Source organism: Sturnus vulgaris, chromosome 13, assembly GCF_052056855.1.
Source record: "Sturnus vulgaris isolate bStuVul1 chromosome 13, bStuVul1.hap1, whole genome shotgun sequence".
In the NCBI taxonomy this organism is placed as follows: Eukaryota; Metazoa; Chordata; class Aves; order Passeriformes; family Sturnidae; genus Sturnus; species Sturnus vulgaris.
In genome coordinates, this window is record NC_142255.1 from 2105814 (window position 1) to 2124107 (window position 18294).

The 18294-nt window shown below is 56.6% G+C and overlaps 3 protein-coding genes across 4 annotated transcripts; 2 read left to right on the forward strand and 1 right to left on the reverse strand.

The window, feature by feature from the left end:
- Positions 1–268: 268 nt before the first annotated feature.
- On the reverse strand, positions 269–9399 carry LOC148222208 (uncharacterized). Of its 2 annotated transcripts, none has more exons than XM_088172309.1 (3): positions 8758–9366; positions 2154–2283; positions 269–1634 (listed from the first exon to the last, which is right to left on the reverse strand). In XM_088172309.1, exons 1-3 carry the CDS (start codon positions 9216–9218, stop codon positions 1389–1391), a joined length of 837 nt encoding a protein of 278 aa, XP_088028435.1. In that variant the 5' UTR covers positions 9219–9366; the 3' UTR covers positions 269–1388. The 2 variants fall into 2 exon arrangements, with proteins under 2 accessions (XP_088028435.1, XP_088028436.1); XM_088172310.1 differs by lacking the exon at positions 269–1634 and adding an exon at positions 1644–1833 and having other exon boundaries at positions 8758–9399.
- ISLR2 (immunoglobulin superfamily containing leucine rich repeat 2) lies at positions 6059–9817 on the forward strand. Its single transcript, XM_088172308.1, has one exon. The coding sequence runs from the start codon at positions 6059–6061 to the stop codon at positions 8159–8161; it is 2103 nt and encodes a 700-aa protein (XP_088028434.1). The 3' UTR covers positions 8162–9817.
- Positions 9818–14839: 5022 nt separating this feature from the next.
- ISLR (immunoglobulin superfamily containing leucine rich repeat) lies at positions 14840–17818 on the forward strand. The gene has a single exon (XM_088172866.1). The coding sequence runs from the start codon at positions 15715–15717 to the stop codon at positions 16960–16962; it is 1248 nt and encodes a 415-aa protein (XP_088028992.1). The 5' UTR covers positions 14840–15714; the 3' UTR covers positions 16963–17818.
- Positions 17819–18294: the final 476 nt, after the last annotated feature.

Below are 18294 nucleotides of genomic sequence, written 5' to 3' on the forward strand. Positions count from 1 at the left end.
TCTCCTCCTCTATTTCCTCCTCCCACTTTTCCAAGCCTTCCTCCCTGTCCCTGTCCCTGTCCCTGTCCCTGTCCCTCTCCCTCTCCCTCTCCCTCTCCCTCTCCCTCTCCCTCTCCCTCTCCCTCTCCTTCTCCTCCTCCTGCCGGCCAGGAGCTGAAATTCCGCTGGAATTCCTCGGGATTCGCTCCAAGGATTCGCACCCAGAGCGGATCCCGAACTGCGGGAGGAGGCCGGAAGTGCAGCCAGGCGGGGAAAATAAACTTTGGAATTTTCACTTTTCCCCACTTTTATTATATTTTTTTTTAACCCTGGAGTGGAATTTGGGTGGAATTCCTCGGGATTCGCTCCCAGAGCTGATCCTGCCCTCCCAGAGAAGGCGGGAATTGTATCTAGTAGAGATTTTAAAAAATGGAATTTCCCCTTTTCCCGCTTTTTTTTTAACCCTTGGAGGATCCTTTTCCCCCCCTAATTCCCATCACTTCCCGATTTTTCCGGGGCGAGGCTCTGGGAAAACCCCTTTATTTCCTCTCCAGAGCTTCCCGAAGGAAAACCTCGCAAAATTTGGGATTTTCCCCCAGGTTTATCCTCCTTGGGTCCATTTGAGATTTTCCCCCTGGATATCAAATCCCCAATTGTGGCGGCAAAAGTTTGGGATTAATCGGGAATTTGGCTGGAAACTTTTTTTTTTTGGGGGGGGGGGGAGGGGGCCGGATATTGAATAAAAAGAGGGATCCGAGGAGGGAATCCCCAAATCCTAAATCCCATGGCCGGTGGGACCCCAAATCCTCTGGATCCCCCAAAAATTCCCGGCTTTTCCCCTCTGAGAATGCCGGAGTTGATGTAGCAGGGTGGGATGGAAATCCGGGATAATCCCCAAACCCCAAATCCCAAACCTCAAATACCCTATCCCAAACCCCAAATCCCAAACCCACAAATTCCAAATCCCAAACCCCGGATCCCAAACCCCAAATTCCAAATCCCCAAACCCTAAATTCCAAACCCCAAATTTCGGAGTTCCTAAACCCCAAATCCCAAACCTCAAATCCCCAATCCCAAACCCACAAATTCTTAATCCCAAACCCCGATTCCAAACCCCAACTCCAAATCCAAAACCCTAAATTCCAAACCCCAAATTTCGGCGTTCCCAAATCCCAAACCTCAAATCCCCAAACCCAAAACCCCAAAACCCAAATCCCAAACCCCAAATCCCAAACCCCAAATCCCAACCCCCAACCCCCAAACCCCAAATTCCAAATTCAGAATCCCAAACCCCAAATCCCAAGTCCCAAATCCCAAACCCACAAATTCCTAATCCCAAACCCGGGATCCAAACCTCCAAATTCCAAATCCCCAAATCCCGAACCCCAAATCCCAAATCTCTAAATCCTCTAATCCCAAACCCCAAATTCCAAATCCCGAACCCCAAATTCCAAATCCCCAAATCCCGGCTGTTCCCAAATCCCGGTTGTCACCGGCGCTGTCACCGCCGCCAGGGGGCGCCCGCAGCCCACGCTGATCCCAACATCTGGGCACGAGAAATTCCCAGATCCAGAGGGTGCGGAGGGATCTGATCCCAACATCTGGACAGAACAAATCCCAGATCCAGGGGCTCCCGAAGATCTTGATCCCAACATCTGGGCAAGAAAAAAAATCCCATTATCCGGGGGGTGGAGAGGGATCTGATCCCAACATCTGGGCCAGAGAAATGCCCAGATCCAGGGGGTCCAGAAGGATTTCATCCCAACATCTGGAAGGAACAAATCCCATTTTCCAGGGGCTCCGGAAGATCCCGATCCCACGGGATTCTCCTGTCGTATCCTGGATGGATTCAGGCTGCAGGAAAGGTGGGAATGAGAATGAATCCCTGGGATATTCCCAAACCTGGATATTCCAGGAATTCCTGCTGGAGAGTTCAAATCCATGAAATTTTCCCCCCAAATTTGGGAATTTTGGTGGGGGGGGGGGGGGGGGGGGGAATGATCCAGGATGGAATTTTTTGGAGCTCCATCCCGAAACCCCCAAATCCCAAATTCCCGAGCTCCCTGCCCAGAATTCCCAGCTCCGGATTTTCCAAACCCCAAATCAATCTTGATTTTTCCCATTTATTCCCATTTCCTTCTTTATTTTAATGGGAATATCAGTCAGTTTCTCACCTTTTCCTCATTCCTGCTTTCCCTGGATTTTAAAACCAGAACCATCTGGATCCCAGGAAAAACGGAAAAAATGGCAAAAATCAGGATTGGTTTGGGAATTACAGCTGGATCCGGTAGATCCTGGATGAGCCTGGAAAAATATCAGAAAAATTCCATGAGGGAATTTATTCCAGGAATAAAATTCCCTTCCCCCCCCCCCCCCCCCCCCCCAGAGAAAACCCCTCCCTGCAGATTTTGGAAAATTCCTGGGAAATCCAATAAAAATGGGGGTGGGAGGGTGAGGAAGGGGGAAATTCAGGATTGGGAATAAAATTATTCCCATTTTTCTGTTGCTTTCCATGGATTTCCCATCCATGGGTCCATCCAGATGGAATCCTGGGAATGGGAAGGAAAATGGGAGCGAAGGATGAGCTTGGATTCTCCAAGGATGATCCTCTCCCAGATTTTCTCCCTGGATCCCAGAAGGATTTTTTTGGGAACTGCTCCCACTCCAAGCATTTTTGAGGGATTTTTATCCATCTGAGGCCGGACTGAAATTTCTTGGATTCACCTCGGGATGGGAGATGGTAAAACCAGAATCTGAGAGGAGCTGGAATTTCTTTGAATCCTCCACTCACGTTTCTCCTCTTCCTAAAATCACTCCATGGATTTTATCCCGGGATCTGCAGCTCCATTCTTCCTATAAATCCCTGTCCTGGTATCCCTGCAGATTTTTTGGGATGAGAAGATGGAAAGATGGAATTCACTTCCCATGGTCTCAAGGTGGGTATTACAGAAGGAGATTCCTGCTGGGAATTCCAACCCTCGCCAGCCGTGATGTCAGCTGGGAAAAGAAAATTCCAATAGATCTGTGGAGACTGGGATGGCTCAATGGTGTTCCCAACATTCCAGGACAGGGGTTTTTTGGGGAATCAGGAGGGTGGGGTCATGGACAAGAGGGGTGTGCAGGGGTTTTGAGCATTCCAGTGGGAGGAAAAAAATCCCGGGAATTTGCTGGGATGGGAACGGCCCAGGGACAGGGACAGAGTCCTGGTTACACCTGGATGGATTTTCCCAGATGGATTTGGGATTTGGAGTGAATCCCTCACAGCATGGGATCTGTCCCATCCATCATCCATCCATCATCCATCATCCATCATCCATCCATCATCCATCATCCATCATCCATCATCCATCATCCATCATCCATCCATCATCCATCATCCATCATCCATCATCCATCATCCATCCATCCATCATCCATCCATCATCCATCATCCATCCATCATCCATCATCCATCATCCATCATCCATCCATCATCCATCCATCATCCATCCATCATCCATCATCCATCCATCATCCATCCATCATCCATCATCCATCCATCATCCATCATCCATCATCCATCATCCATCCATCATCCATCCATCATCCATCATCCATCATCCATCATCCATCATCCATCCATCATCCATCCATCATCCATCCATCATCCATCATCCATCATCCATCATCCATCCATCATCCATCATCCATCCATCCATCCATCATCCATCCATCATCCATCATCCATCATCCATCATCCATCATCCATCATCCATCCATCATCCATCCATCATCCATCATCCATCATCCATCCATCATCCATCATCCATCATCCATCATCCATCATCCATCCATCCATCATCCATCCATCATCCATCCATCATCCATCATCCATCATCCATCATCCATCATCCATCCATCCATCCATCATCCATCCATCATCCATCATCCATCATCCATCATCCATCCATCATCCATCCATCATCCATCATCCATCATCCATCATCCATCATCCATCATCCATCCATCATCCATCATCCATCATCCATCATCCATCATCCATCCATCCATCATCCATCATCCATCATCCATCATCCATCATCCATCATCCATCCATCATCCATCCATCATCCATCATCCATCATCCATCATCCATCCATCATCCATCATTCATCCCTCCATCCCTGTATCCATAGGGAATGGGGTCGGCAGGCACAGTTGGGGGCGGGGCTGTGTCTGTCGCGACTCAGTCATGTCGGCGACACCAGCACGAGTGGCTGGACCCCCCCGAATCTCCGCCGAGCCCCCCGGGCCTCTCCTCTAGCCGAGGGGCTGGGATGGAGGAATCGGGATCGGGATCAGGATCAGGATTGGGATGGGGATTAGGAACGGGATGAGGATTGGGATCGCGATTAGGATGGGGATTGGGATTGGGATCGGGATTAGGATCGGGATGGGGATTAGGATGGGGACACCACGGGCTGGAGCGAGCCGGGAATCGATGCCGCTCTGCAGATCGATGGTTCGTGCTCCGGGCTCGGGGCGAGCACCGCCCCCGTGCAGCCGTTCCTTCCCCTTTATCCCGCTTTCCCAGGGGAGGAGCCCTCCTGGAGCGGGGTGGCGGAGCAGCGCCCCCCCCCCGCCGCCGCCTCCGTCCTCCCTCCCGCCTCACGGGGCGCCCGCACGGGCCGGCATCGCCGCTGGAATTCCCGCACGGATCGGGAACAGCGGCGCGGAAGGTCCGAGCCGCTTTCCCTCCAACCTCCCGGGATGCGCGGGCGGGACGGGGGAGCCGCGCCCCGACGGCATCGGGAGCAGCGGGCACGGGAAGGCGGCGGGGATCGCCCGCGCTGACAGCTCGGCGGTTTTTGGGGTTAATTTCTGCATTTTCGGGGCGTAGCGGCGGTGCGGGAGCGGCCGCGGGCGGGCGGGCGGTGCCGGCCGGGTGGGTGGGTGGGTGGGTGGGTGGTGGGCTGGGAGAAGGGGGTGGCGAGCGGGCGGAGGGGGAGGCTAGGCTGGCAGAAATGCAAATCGCTGCCTCTCGCTGTGCCTCGGCAGCCCGGAGCCGCTCGCAGCTCAGCCCCGGCAGGCGCGGGGGCAGCGGGCGGGGTCCCCCCGGTCCCCCCGCCCCTCGGGCGGCTGGCAGGAGGAGGATGAGGAGCGCCGGGAAGGGCTGCGGGTGGCGGAGAGGCACCTAGGAGAGGGTGAGTGGCGGGGGACAGGGGGACAGCGGCGGCCAGGAGAGCGGGGAGCCGGGCGGGGATGAAGTAGAGAGAGGGAGCGAGGGAGAGGAGAGGAGAGGAAGGCGAAAGAAATAATTGGGAAAGGAGGGATGAAAGCGGAGGATGAAGAAAAATGGAGGTTAATTAATTGATTGTTTTGGGGGGGGGTGGGGGGAAGCGGGGAAGCAAAAACCTGATAGAGCCAGGAAAGAGAGAGTGAGAAAGGTGGGAAGAGCCGCGAGACGGGGAGGAAAGGAAAACCCGATCGAGCCGGGAAATAGAGAGTGAGAAGGGTGGGAAGAGCCAGCCAGGGAGAAGGAAAGGAAAGCCTGATAGAGCGGAGAAAAAGAGAGTGAGAAGGGCGAGAAGAGCCGGCTGCGAAGGGGGGAAGGAAAAGCCTGATAGAGCCGCTAAAAAGAGAAGGGTGGGAAGATCCCCGAGAAGGGGAGAAGGAAAACCTGATAGAGCCGGGGAAAACAGTGGGGTGGGAATATCCAGCCAGGGAGAAGGAAAGGAAAACCTGACAGAGCCGCGAAAAAGAGAGTGAAAAGGGCGAGAAGAGCCGGCTGGGAAGGGGAGAAGGAAAACCTCGATCGAGCCGGGTAACAGAGAGTGAGAAGGGTGGGAAGAGCCAGCCAGGGAGAAGGAAAGAAGGAAAAACCTGACAGAGCGGAGAAAAAGAGAGTGAGAAGAGCCCCCGAGAAGGGGAGGGAAGCGGCGGAGAGGGCGAGCAGGGGATGAGCGGGAGGCAGCGGGCAGCAGCCGGGGGGAGCCGGGCACAGACAATGGGGCGCGGCCCCGCCGCCTCCTCCTCCCGCCGGCGGGCGGGGCCGGGGCGCGCTGGCGCTGAGCCCCGCGCTGTCCCCTGCCAGGGGGACATGGCCCCGCTGCTGGCGCTGCTGCTGGCCGCCCTGCTGGGCTCGGGCCGGGCGTGCCCCGAGCCGTGCGCTTGCGTGGACAAGTACGCGCACCAGTTCGCCGACTGCGCCTACAAGGAGCTGCAGGCCGTGCCCGCGGGGCTGCCCTCCAACGTGACCACCCTGAGCCTGTCGGCCAACAAGATCAGCTCGCTGCCGCGCGGCGCCTTCGCCGAGGTGACCCAGGTGAGCTCGCTGTGGCTGGCGCACAACGAGATCGCCGCCATCGAGCCCGGCGCGCTGGCCGTGCTGGTGCAGCTCAAGAACCTGGACATCAGCCACAACCAGATCGCCGAGTTCCCCTGGCAGGACCTGCGCAACCTGAGCGCGCTGCAGCTGCTCAAGATGAACAACAACCGCATGGCCTCGGTGCCGCCGGGCGCCTTCCGCACCCTCAAGGACCTGCGCTCGCTGCGCATCAACAACAACCGCTTCGCCACGCTGGCCGAGGGCATCTTCGACTCGCTGAGCTCGCTGTCGCACCTGCAGATCTACAACAACCCCTTCGAGTGCTCCTGCGCGCTGCAGTGGCTGAAGCGCTGGATGGAGAGCACGCTCATCTCCATCCCCGAGAAGGACTCCATCGCCTGCGCGCTGCCCGAGCGCCTGCGGGGCGTGCCGCTGGCCCGGCTGCCCGACCTGCGCTGCGCCGCGCCCACCGTGCAGCTCAGCTACTCGCCCAGCAGCCTGGACGCGGCCGAGCTGCCCGACGGGCTCACGCTGAGCCTGCACTGCGCCGTGAGCGGCTCGCCGGCGCCCGAGGTGCGCTGGAAGATCCGCACGGGCTCCCAGAGCCTGGAGCTGCTCGGCGGGAGCGGCGCGGAGAGCGCGGCCAAGGAGGAGCCGCAGCAGCAGCAGCAGCAGCAGCAGCGGGAGCCCGAGCGCTTCGCCGTGTTCAAGAACGGCACCCTGGTGATCCCGCGCCTCAGCAAGCGGGAGGAGGGCACCTACACCTGCGTGGCCACCAACGAGGTGGGCAGCAACCACTCGTCGCTCAGCTTGGCGGTGGCGGGCGCGCAGAAACACCCGCTGGTGCCCGGCGGGGACAAGCAGGCGGGCGACAAGAAACCCGGAGCCAAGGGGGCCAAGAACAGCGTGCTGACCCCGGAGGAGAGGGGCAAAGCGCTGGGCCCCACCCGGCAGAGCCAGCCCTCGGCGGCGGCGGGGCCGGAGCCTGAGCGCCGGGACCGGGTCCCCCTGGAGCCGCCGGTCCCGGGGAAGACGTGCGGCTCCTCTCCGGGCGGCTCCAAGTACGTGTCCAACCACGCCTTCAACCAGAGCGGAGACCTGAAGCAGCACAGCTTCGAGCTGGGCGTCATCGCCCTGGACGTGGCCGAGCGCGACGCCCGAGTGCAGCTCACGCCCACCCAGCCCGGCGGGGGCCACCTGGGCGTGCTGTACCTGTGCCAGCAGGGCCGCCAGGGCCACGCCCTGCTGCAGTGGTCGCAGATCGAGGCCGGCGTGAACTCGTACTGGTTCCAGGGCCTGAGCCCCGGCACCAACTACTCGGTGTGCCTGAGCTCGCCGGGCGAGGAGTGCCAGGTGCAGGTGGTGTTCACCACCAAGAAGGAGATCCCGTCGCTCATCATCATCGTGGTGGTCAGCATCTTCCTGCTGCTGCTGGCCACGCTGCCGCTGCTGGGAGCCACGTGGTGCCACCTGCTCGCCAAGCTCCAGGCCAAGCCCTACAAGCTCATCATGAAGGCGCAGAACCCCGACCAGATGGAGAAGCGCATGGCCGCCGACTTCGACCCCCGCGCCTCCTACCTCGAGTCCGAGAAGAACTTCGCGCCCGGAGAGGCCGGAGAGGCCGAGGACGAGGAGGAGGAGGAGGCGGGGGATGAGGAAGGAGCGCGGTGGCGGCGCGGGAGGGAGGGGGAAGGCGCGGCGGAGCTGGAGCGGGAGGAGAGCGTGGCCGCCAGCTCCATGGCGGAGTCGCAGTCCAAGGGCGGCGCCGAGGAGTTCGAGGTGCGCTCCGAGTACAGCGACAAGCTGCCCCTGGGCGCCGAGGCCGTCACCATCTCCCCGGAGATCAACGGCAACTACCGGCCCCGGCCCCGCTGAGCCCCCCGAGACCCCCGAGACCCCGGCCCCGCTGAGCCCCCCGAGACCCCCGAGACCCCGGCCCCGCAACCCCACCCCCCTCTCCGCCCGGGGAAAAACAACCCGAGCCATCCCCGCCTCTCCTCCTCCTCCTCTTCCTCCTCCTCCTCCTGCTGCTCGCCCCTCGGCCCCCGGGCACGCTCGGTGCCGCCGGGATGAGCCTCCCACCATTTCGTTTCCATTTCGGGCTCCGGCGACAACAACGATTCCCGTTCCCCCGCCTCCCTCTGCCGCCCGCCAGCCCCGGGGGCGCTTTCCCCTCCCAGGAAAGAAACGAAAAAAAGAAAAAAACAGAAAAAAAACGCTAAAAGCAGAAAGCCCGAGAGCCCAAAATTCTCTTTGCTGGAATCGGTTCAGTCCCCGGCGGTTCCCCGCCGCTTCTCGGTGCTCGGTGAGTCCCCTCTGATCCCCGGTTCTCTCCTGCCGAGCCCGGGGCTGTCCCCGCTCATCCCGGGGCTGTCCCCGTTCATCCTGGAGCTGTCCCCGCTCATCCCGGAGCTGTCCCCGCTCATCCCGGCGCTCTCCCCGCTCACCCCAGAGCTGTCCCCGCCGCTCACCGGTGTGTCCCCACTGCTCCCCGGCGCATCCCGATTTTCCCCGATGCCGACATTCCCGGTCCCTGCCGCTCCCGGGCAGTTTTCCTCTCTCCCCGATGGATCCCGGGGTTCCTCGGTCCCCGCCACTCCCGGGAGATGCTCCGTGCTCCCCGCTGGGTGCCGACATTCCCGGTCCCCGCCTCTCCCGGGCGGTTCTCTCCATCCCCCGATGGATATTGGTGCTCTCCGCTCCCCGCCACTCCCGGGATCTGCTCCCTGGTTCCTGCAATTCCCGTCCCCGCTGGGTCCCGGTGTTCCCGGTCCCTGTCACTCCCGTTCCCGATGCTCCTGTCGCGCTCCCCGTTCAGCACCGGGCACACCGGGACAGCTCCGAGGCCCCCCGAGGCTCCGGGGTCTCCCGGGGCTCGCCGCTCCTCGATCCCAAATCCCCGATCCCCGATCCCCAATCTCCGTTCCCCCATCCCCAATCCTCAATCCCCGCTCCTCGATCTCTGCTCCCCAATCCATGTTCCCCAATCCCCTCTTCCCTCTCCCCGATCTCCGCTCCCCAGTCCCAAATCCCCGATCCCCAATCCTCGCTCCCGTCTCCCCATCCCCACTCTCCTATCCCAAATCCCAAATCCCCAATTCCCTCTCCCCAGTCCCCAATCCCCTCTCCTCCATCTCCTCTCCCCGCTCCCCAATCCCCAGTCCCAAACCCCCAATCCCCTCTCCCTGCTCCCCAATCCCCAATTCCCTCTCCCCAGTCCCAAATCCCCGATCCCAAATCCCCAATTCCCTCTCCCCAATCCCAAATCCCCTCTCTCCGCTCCCTAATCCCAATCCCCTCTTCCCCATCCCAAATCCCCTCTCCCCCATCCCAAATCCCCTCTCCCCGCTCCCAAACCCCCAATTCCCTCTCCCCAATCCCCAAATCCCCTTTCCCCGGTGCCGGCGGGGCCCCTCGATGTGTTTTTGGGTAGAGTAGCCTTGTAGCCAAGTGTTTGTGCCGGTGGCCACGGTGGCCCCGGGGCGTGCGCGTTTCGGTGTGTGCAGAGTCAATAAAAGGATTGAAAGCGGAGCCGCTCCCTGCTTTGGGGGGAAAAAAACCCGGGATTTCTGTCCCCAAAGGGGCGGGGAGGGGACGAGCCAGGGGGTGGCACCGTCTTAAAAATAAAAATTCATTTTTCCCGGCCATAAATCGCGAGAGGGGGAATAGAAACGCTGGAATCCATTAAATCTTTGGGGGAAAAAAAAACCGGATTTCTGTCCCCAAAGGGGCGGGGAGGGGACGAGCCAGGGGGTGGCACCGTCCTCAAAATAAAAAATTCATTTTCCCGGCCATAAATCGCGAGGGGGAGGAAATGGAATCGCTGGAATCCATTAAATTTTTCCCTATAAATTCACCAGCGGAGGAAGGAAAAATTTACTCGGATTTCCCCCGGCGCGCATCGCAACGCACTGGAGCGAGGAAACATCCCACGGATATGTGTTTTCTGTCGTTTTACACATCATTTTCTATCATTTTATAGATCCTTCCCCGCAATTTCCCTCGTCATTTCTGGCATTTTGATATAATTTCTGTAATTTGAGGCGCGCTTCCCACCGTTTCAGAGGGAATTTTGGATCTTGCAGAGATGATTTCTGTCATTTTGTGTCTAATTTTTATCATTTTTAGAGAGAATTTCTGTCATTTTAGCTGTATTATAGCTATTATTTCTATCACTTTATCGATGATTTCTATCATTTCATCCATGATTTCTATCATTTTATCTGGAATTTATTTCATTTTAGATAGAATTCCTGTCATTTTTATCCATCATTTTTATCTAGAATTTATTCCATTTTAGATAGAATTCCTACCGTTTTATCTGGAATTTATTTCATTTTAGATAGAATTTCTACAATCTCGATATTTCTAGAGAAACACACCAAATCTCGCTTTTTAAATTTTTTTTTTTTTTTTTCATTTTTCTCCCCAAACTCCTCTCCTTGCCGGTGTCACCTCGGTGACAAAATTCCCGCTGGATTTCTGCTCCCGATCCCATCGCGCCGATGATTTTTATCCCCAAAATCATCCCCTGGGAATCCAATATTTCTTTTTTTTCAGGGGAAAAAAAATCCCCATTTTAAACTCTGGAGCCCAAATCCCCCCAAAATTCCCCAAATCCCCCGAAAATCCCACAATTCCCCCCTAAAAATCCCCCCAAAATTCCCCAAATCCCCCCCAAGATCCCACAATTCCCCCTAAAATCCTCCCCAAAATCCCTACGTATCCGCCCCCAAAACCCCCAAATCCCCCAAATCCCCGCAAACCGCCCCCCAAAACCCCAAAATCCACACTAAATCCCCCCAAAATCCCCCAAATCCCCCCGAAAAATCCCACAATTCCCCCCAAAATCCCCTAAATCCCTTCAAAGACCCCCTCCAAATCCCCCTAAATCCCCCAATCCCCCCCAAATCCGCCCAAAATTTCCCCAAAATTCCCCAAATCCCCCGAAAATCCCACAATACCCCCCTAAAATCCCCCAAAATCCCCCAAATATCCCAAAAATCCCTCAAAATCCCTACAAAAAACCACTAAAATCCACAAAAAATCCCCCCCAAATTCCCCAAATCCCCCCGAAAATCCCACAATTCCCCCTAAAGTCCCCCCAAAACCCCCTAAATCCCCCCAAACCCACCAAAATCCCCCAAATATCCCAAAAATCCCTCCAAATCCCCACAAAAACCCCCAAATCCACACAAAATCCCCCCAAATTCCCCAAATCCCCCCACGATCCCTCAATTCCCCCCTAAGATCCCCCCAAAATCTCCCCAAATTCCCCAAAAATTCTTCCCAATCCCGCCAAAAAATCCCAAAAATCCCTTCAAATCCCCATAAAATCCCCCCAAAATCCCTTCCAAATCTCCCCAAAATCCCTCCAAATCCCCCCCCCCAAAACCCCAAATGCCCTAAAAATCCCCAAAATCCCACAAATCCCCCCAAAATCCCTCAAGTCCCGGGAATCCGAGGTGTTTGGAGCCCCTCATCCCATCAGAGCCTGGATAGTCCCATAAATCTGGATATTCCCATAATTATAAATATTCCTATAAATAATTGTGAATGTTCCCATAAATAATTGTAAATATTCCCATAAATTATTGTGGATATTCCCATAATTCTGGACATTCCAATAAAAAAAACCGTGGATATTCCCATAAATTATTGTGGATATTCCCATAATTGTGAATATTCCTATAAATAATTATGAATATTCCTATAAATAATTGTGGATATTCCCAGGAGGATGAAGATGAGGATGAGGATGAGGTTGTGGGGCTTTTCCTGGAAAAATTCCTGCTGGGAATCCTGGAGGATGAGGATGGAACTCTTCATCCAGAGCAGGAATTCCGGGAAAAAATTCCTGTAGGGAATGGTTAAAATATCCCAGAAGGTGAGGATGAGGATGAGGAAGGATTTCCCAGTTTGTCCAGTCGGGAATTCCCAGTTTGACCAGTTGGGATTTCCCAGTTTGACCAGTGGAGAATTCCCAGTTTGACCAGTTGGGAACTCCCAGTTTGAGGAGTTGGAATTTCCCAGTTTGATCAGTCCAGAATTCCCAGTTTGACCACTCAGGAATTCCCAGTTTGATCAGTCAGGAATTCCCAGTTTGACCAGTTGAGATTTCCCAGTTTGACCAGCCCAGAATTCCCAGTTTGACCAATCAGGAATTCCCAGTTTGACCAGTCAGGAATTCCCAGTTTGAGGAGTTGGGATTTCCCAGTGTGACCAGTGGAGAATTCCCAGTTTAACCAGTTGGAATTTCCCAGTTTGACCAGATGGGATTTCCTGGTTTAACCAGTCCAGCATTCCCAGTTTGATCAGTGGAGAATTCCCAGTTTGAGGAGTCAGGAACTCCCAGTTTAACCAGTCCAGAATTCCCAGTTTGTCCAGTTGGGAATTCCCAGGTTGAGGTGCCAGGATTTCCCAGTTTGACCAGTTGGAAATTCCCAGTTTGACCAGTCAGGAATTCCCAGTTTGAGGAGTCGGGATTTCCCAGTTTGACCAGCCCAGAATTCCCAGTTTGTCCAGTTGGGATTTCCCAGTTTGAGGAGTCAGGAATGCCCAGTTTGACCAGTCAGGAATTCCCAGTGTGACCAGTCAGGATTTCCCAGTTTGACCAGCCTGGAATTCCCAGTCTGGGGAGTCAGGAATTCCCAGTTTAACCAGCTGGAATTCCCAGTTTGACCAGTTGGGAATTTCCAGTTTGACCAGATGGGAATTCCCAATTTAACCACTTGGAAATTCCCAGTTTGACCAGTGGAGAATTCCCAGTTTAACCAGTCAGGAATTCCCAGTTTAAGCAGTTGGGATTTCTCAGTTTGACCAGCTGGGAACTCCCAGTTTGTCCAGTTAAGAATTCCCAGTTTGAGCAATCAGGAAATCCCAGTTTGACCAATCAGGAACTCCCAGTTTGACCAGTTGGGAATTCCCAGTTTGACCAGTTGGAATTTCCCAGTTTAACCAGTTAGAAATTCCCAGTTTGACGAGGGAAAGGGCCGAGGTTTGTGGGGTTTTGGGGGATTTTATGGGGCAGGGCCGTGGGGCGATGGGATTTGGGGGATTTTGGGGTGAAGCAGCGAAGGGTGAAAGGGTTTTATGGGATTTTGGAGACGAGGTTTTTGGGGTTTGGGGATTTTTAGAGGATCTCTATGACCGGGTTTTATGGGATTTTTGGGGGCCGAGGTGTGGGATAAAAGGGTTACAGGGGATTTAGTGGGGCAGGGCTATGGGATGAAGGGGTTATAGGGGATTTTGTGGGGCAGAGCTGTGGGATGATGAGATGTTAGGGGATTTTGTGGGGCAGGGCTATGGGGTTTTATGGGATTTTTGAGGGGCAGAGGAGCGGTATGACAGGGTTTTAGGGGATTTAGTGGCACAGGGTTGTGAGATGAAGTGGTTTAGGGGATTTAGGGGGCAGGACTATGGGATGATGGGGTTTTAGGATATTTTGTGGGGCAGGGTTTTGTAGGATTTTGAGGTGCAGAAGTGTGGGGTGAGGGTGTTTTATGGGATTTAGGGGGACAAGGTTTTTGGGGTTTGGGGATTTTCAGAGGATCTCTATGACCGGGTTTTATGGGATTTTGGGGGGCCGAGGTGTGGGATAAAAGGGTTACAGGGGATTTTATGGGGCTGGGATATGGGGTTTTAGGGGATTTTGTGGGGCAGGGCTGTGGGATGATGAGATTTTTGGGGATTTTATGGGACAGAGCTCTGGGTTGATGGGGTTTTAGGGGATTTAGGGGGGCAGAGCTATGGAGTGATGGAGTTTTAGGGGATTTTATGGGGTGGGGCTGTGGGACGAGCGGGTTTTAGGGGAATTTGGGGTGCAGAAGTGTGGGGTGAGGGTGTTTTAGGGGATTTTGGGGACGAGGTTTTTGGGGTTTGGAGGATTTTTAGAGGATCTCTATGACCGGGTTTTATGGGATTTAGGGGGCCGAGGTGTGGGATAAAGGGTTACAGGGGATTTTGTGGGCAGGGTTGTGGGATGATGAGATTTTAGGGGATTTTATGGGGCAGGGCTATGGGGTGATGGGGTTTTAGGGGATTTAGGGGGGCAGGGCTAGGGGGTGATGGGGTTTTAGGGGATTTAGGGGGTCAGGGCTTTGGGGTGATGTGGTTTTAGGGGATTTTATGGGGTACGGCTGTGGGATGAGCGGGTTTTGGGATATTTTATGGGCAGGGCAATGGGCTGATGGGGTTTTGGGATATTCTATGGGGCAGGGCTGTGGGATGAGCGGGCTTTGGGATATTTTATGGGGCAGGGCTGTGGGATGAGCGGGTTTTGGGATATTTTATGGGGCAGGGCTGTGGGATGAGCGGGTTTTGGGATATTTTATGGGGCAGGGGCGGAGATGGCCCCGCGGTGGCGCGGCCCAAAGGCTCGGGCCCGGGGGACGGGGAGGGGACGAGCGGAGGAGGAGAAGCCCGGGAAGGGCGCGGGGAGCGGCGGGGCCGAGCTCGGCAGCGGCGACAGCGGCGACAGCGGCGGTGACGGGGCAGGGACGGCCGGGTGGGGAGCGGGGAAAAACCGGGAAAAACCGGGGAAAAAAACCCCCAAAAAAACAGGGAGAAAATCGGGAAAAGAGGGAAGGAAGGAAGGAGGCAGGGCGGGTGTTGACGGTTCTGGAATGCGCCCCCGGGGGGGGGGGGGACTCTGGAAAAGGGGTGGGATGGGACAGGAGCTCCAGGAGGGAAAAAGTTCCAGGATCCCCCTTCCCGATCCGTGGGAGATGAGTCTTGGCTTTCCCCGAGCACTCCCAAAATGTCACCGAGGCGTCGGGGCCGGGTTAATTCCGTCTCGGCATTCCCAAAAAATCGGTTCCAGCCGGGAAGGAGCCGAGGGGAGCGGGGAAATTCTCCTGCGAGGCTCAGACAAAGGGCTCTGGCTGCCAGCTGCTGCTGGAGCGGGAATTCTCCTCTTCCCGCCTGGAAAAGTCCCAGAGAGGGGAATCAGGAGTTAGTTGGGGAAAATCCCCCTCCCAGGAATTGCAGATTTCCTGGCTGAGGATTTGGTTTTTTGGTTGTTTTTTTTTTTTTTTTTCCATGACATAAGGAAAGCTGGAGCGGCGGCTCAGGCCAAAAATCCCATTAGGTTTTAGGGCAAGGCCGCTTGGGAAAGAGCTGAGCAATCCGGAACGCCCCGGCTCCCTCTTCTCATCCCAAACAACATTTCATCCCAAACCCGGAAAAGGGATTTCCACAGGGGCAAGGAGAAGCTGGAGGGGGAGCTTTGGGGAGAATCCCAAACCCGCCTTTTCCAGCCGGAATTGTTTCTCCTCCCGCTCTTCTGGCCCGGTCTCTGTTGGGGTTTGTTTTTTTTTTTTTGTTGATAGGAATCGGAATCTTTGCCGATAGAGCTCGATTCTCAATGAAAAATGTCGGGCAAAAATGTCCCGCCGTGCTGAATTCCCCCACCTATCCACAGGACGAGGATGGAGGCGCTGCTCGGCGTCGTGGCGCTGGTGACGCTGCTGTCCCCAGGCCTGGCCTGTCCCAGCCCCTGCTCCTGCTCCCCCAAGAAGAACGGGCGCCTGCTGGCCGAGTGCGCCTACCGCGAGCTCCGCGACGTGCCGCGGGGCCTGTCCCCAAACGTCACCATCCTCACGCTCTCCGCCAACCGCCTGGGCCGCCTGGGCCGCTCCTCGCTGGCCGAGGTGCCCGAGCTGCAGTCGCTGTGGTTGGGCTACAACCACATCTCGGCCGTGGAGCCCGGCGCCTTCGCCGCGCTGCCGCACCTCAAGAACCTGGACCTGAGCCACAACCGGCTGGCCGAGTTCCCGTGGCAGGACCTGCGCAACCTGAGCGCGCTGCAGATCCTCAAGCTGAGCAACAACCGGCTGAGCTCGCTGCCCGCCGGGGCGCTGGCCGGCCTGCGGGATCTGCGCTCGCTCTGGCTCAACGACAACGAGCTCACCACGCTGGCCCGCGGCACCTTCGAGGCGCTGCCGGCGCTGGCGCAGCTGCAGCTCTTCCACAACCCCTTCAACTGCTCCTGCAAGCTCTTCTGGCTCAAGGAGTGGGCCGACAGCACCTCGGTGGTCATCTCCAGGGCCGGCTCCACGCTGTGCGCCGCCCCGGCCCGGCTGCGAGGCCGCGCCGTCACCGACATGCCGGGCTCGCTGTGCGTGGCGCCTTCGGCCCAGCTCACCTATCTGTCCAGCCCCGCCAAAGCCGGGCCTAAGGACGGGCTCACGCTGAGCCTGCACTGCAGCGTGGCCGGCAGCCCCCCGCCCGAGATCCGCTGGCAGATCCGCACGGCCGGCGGCCGCCTCGACATCCACGGGCCCACGGTGGCCAGGGACGGCGGAGCCAAGGCGGGCCGGCAGCGCTTCCTGGCCTTCAAGAACGGCACCATGGCCATCGCCGACTTCGGCAAGGACGACGAGGGCACCTACACGTGCGTGGCCGTCAACGACGTGGGGACGCGCGACGTGTCGGTGAGCGTGGCGCTGGCCGGCTCCGACATGCCGGCCGAGGAGCTGCCCCGCGACGACCCCCAGGCCGGGCAGCCCGGCGGCCACAGCTGCGCCAAGGGCGACGAGCTGGATCCTTCCGGAATGGGAGAGAAGCTGCTCATCGTGTACCACGTGCCCAGGGAGGTCAGGAGCGCCGGGGGAAGCCGGGAATTCCGCCCGGGAGTTCTGGGCCTGGCTCTGGGGGTGCTGCTGCTGCTCTGGTGAAGGGGGAGCGGAGCCTCGGCATTCCCGGTTTTTCCGTAGTTTTTTTTTTTTTTAGCGCCTTTGCTGAGCTTCTGGCACCCGGCAGCGCTCGCGAGCCCCACGGGGCCACCGCAGGCCCACGGAGGGTGGCCCAGCCCCTGGAGTTCCTGGAGAGGCTCAGGGAATGTGGGGCAGATCCAGCCGGGATCCCAAAGTGCCACATCCCGCTTTTCTCCCTGCCCAGATCCCAGCGCGGCCGTGGGAGGTGACAGCGGTGACAATCCCACCCCAGAGCCACCGAGGACAAAATCCCTTCCCCTGGAGGGGGAAAACCGCCTGGGAATGGGGTCCTGGGGGCACGGCTGTGACAGAGGATTGGGATGGAGCCGCGGCCTTGGAGCGGGAAGGAATTCCCAGGTTTGATCCCCGTAGGAGCCCCTGGAATGCTGCAGGAATTCCAATCCCAAAATCCCGCCTGGGCCGGACCCAGCGGGCTGCCCCACTTGAGCCAAAGATTCCCAAACCATTCCCAGTGGGAATGGGGGAAAGACTGGGATGTTCCCAAATCCCTCGGGCAGGATTTGGGATCTTCCATCACCCCCGGACTGGGACACAGCTCCGGTGCCACCGGAATTCCCGGTGGGAATTCCCTGCAGCCCCCTGGCCTTGTAGCGCCCTGTAGGGACAGCAATAAATGCCTTTAATTAATGCCTTTAATTAATGCCTTTAATTAACGCCTTTGATTAAGAAATACCTGTAACAAACACTTTTAATAAAGAAGCCATTTTAATAAATACCTTGAATTAATAATCACCTTGAATTAATAATCACTTTTTATAAACACCTGGAATAAACTCTTTTTTGTTTTTTTCCTAAACCAGCCGGGCTTCGCTTGGTCTGTGCATCCCAAAATCCCAAAATCTCCCCGAGCCGGTGGCTCCTGGTCTCCCCCAGATTGTCCCCAACCCTCCTGTATCAGGGGACACTTCTGTCATCCCCCCAGTTTTCCCAAATCCTTCCCTGAGTTCCCCCAAACCCTTCCCAGTGCTGGAGCTCTCCCAAATCCTTCCCAGCTTTGGAGCATCCCTGCAGCTCCCCCAAATCCCTCTGGGCCAGAGTTTCCCAAATCTTTCCCAGTCCCATGGCATCCCCTCAGATCCCCCAAATCCTTCCCTGTCCCAGAGAATCCTCCCATCTTTCCCAAAAATCCCAGTGCTGGAGAATCCCCAAATCTTTCCCATTTCTGGAGCATCCCTGCAGCTCCCCCAAATCCTTCCCAGTGCCAGAGCATCCCAAGATCCCCCAAATTTCCCTGTTCCCCAACCCCCCCTCAGTCCTGGAAATGAACCCCAC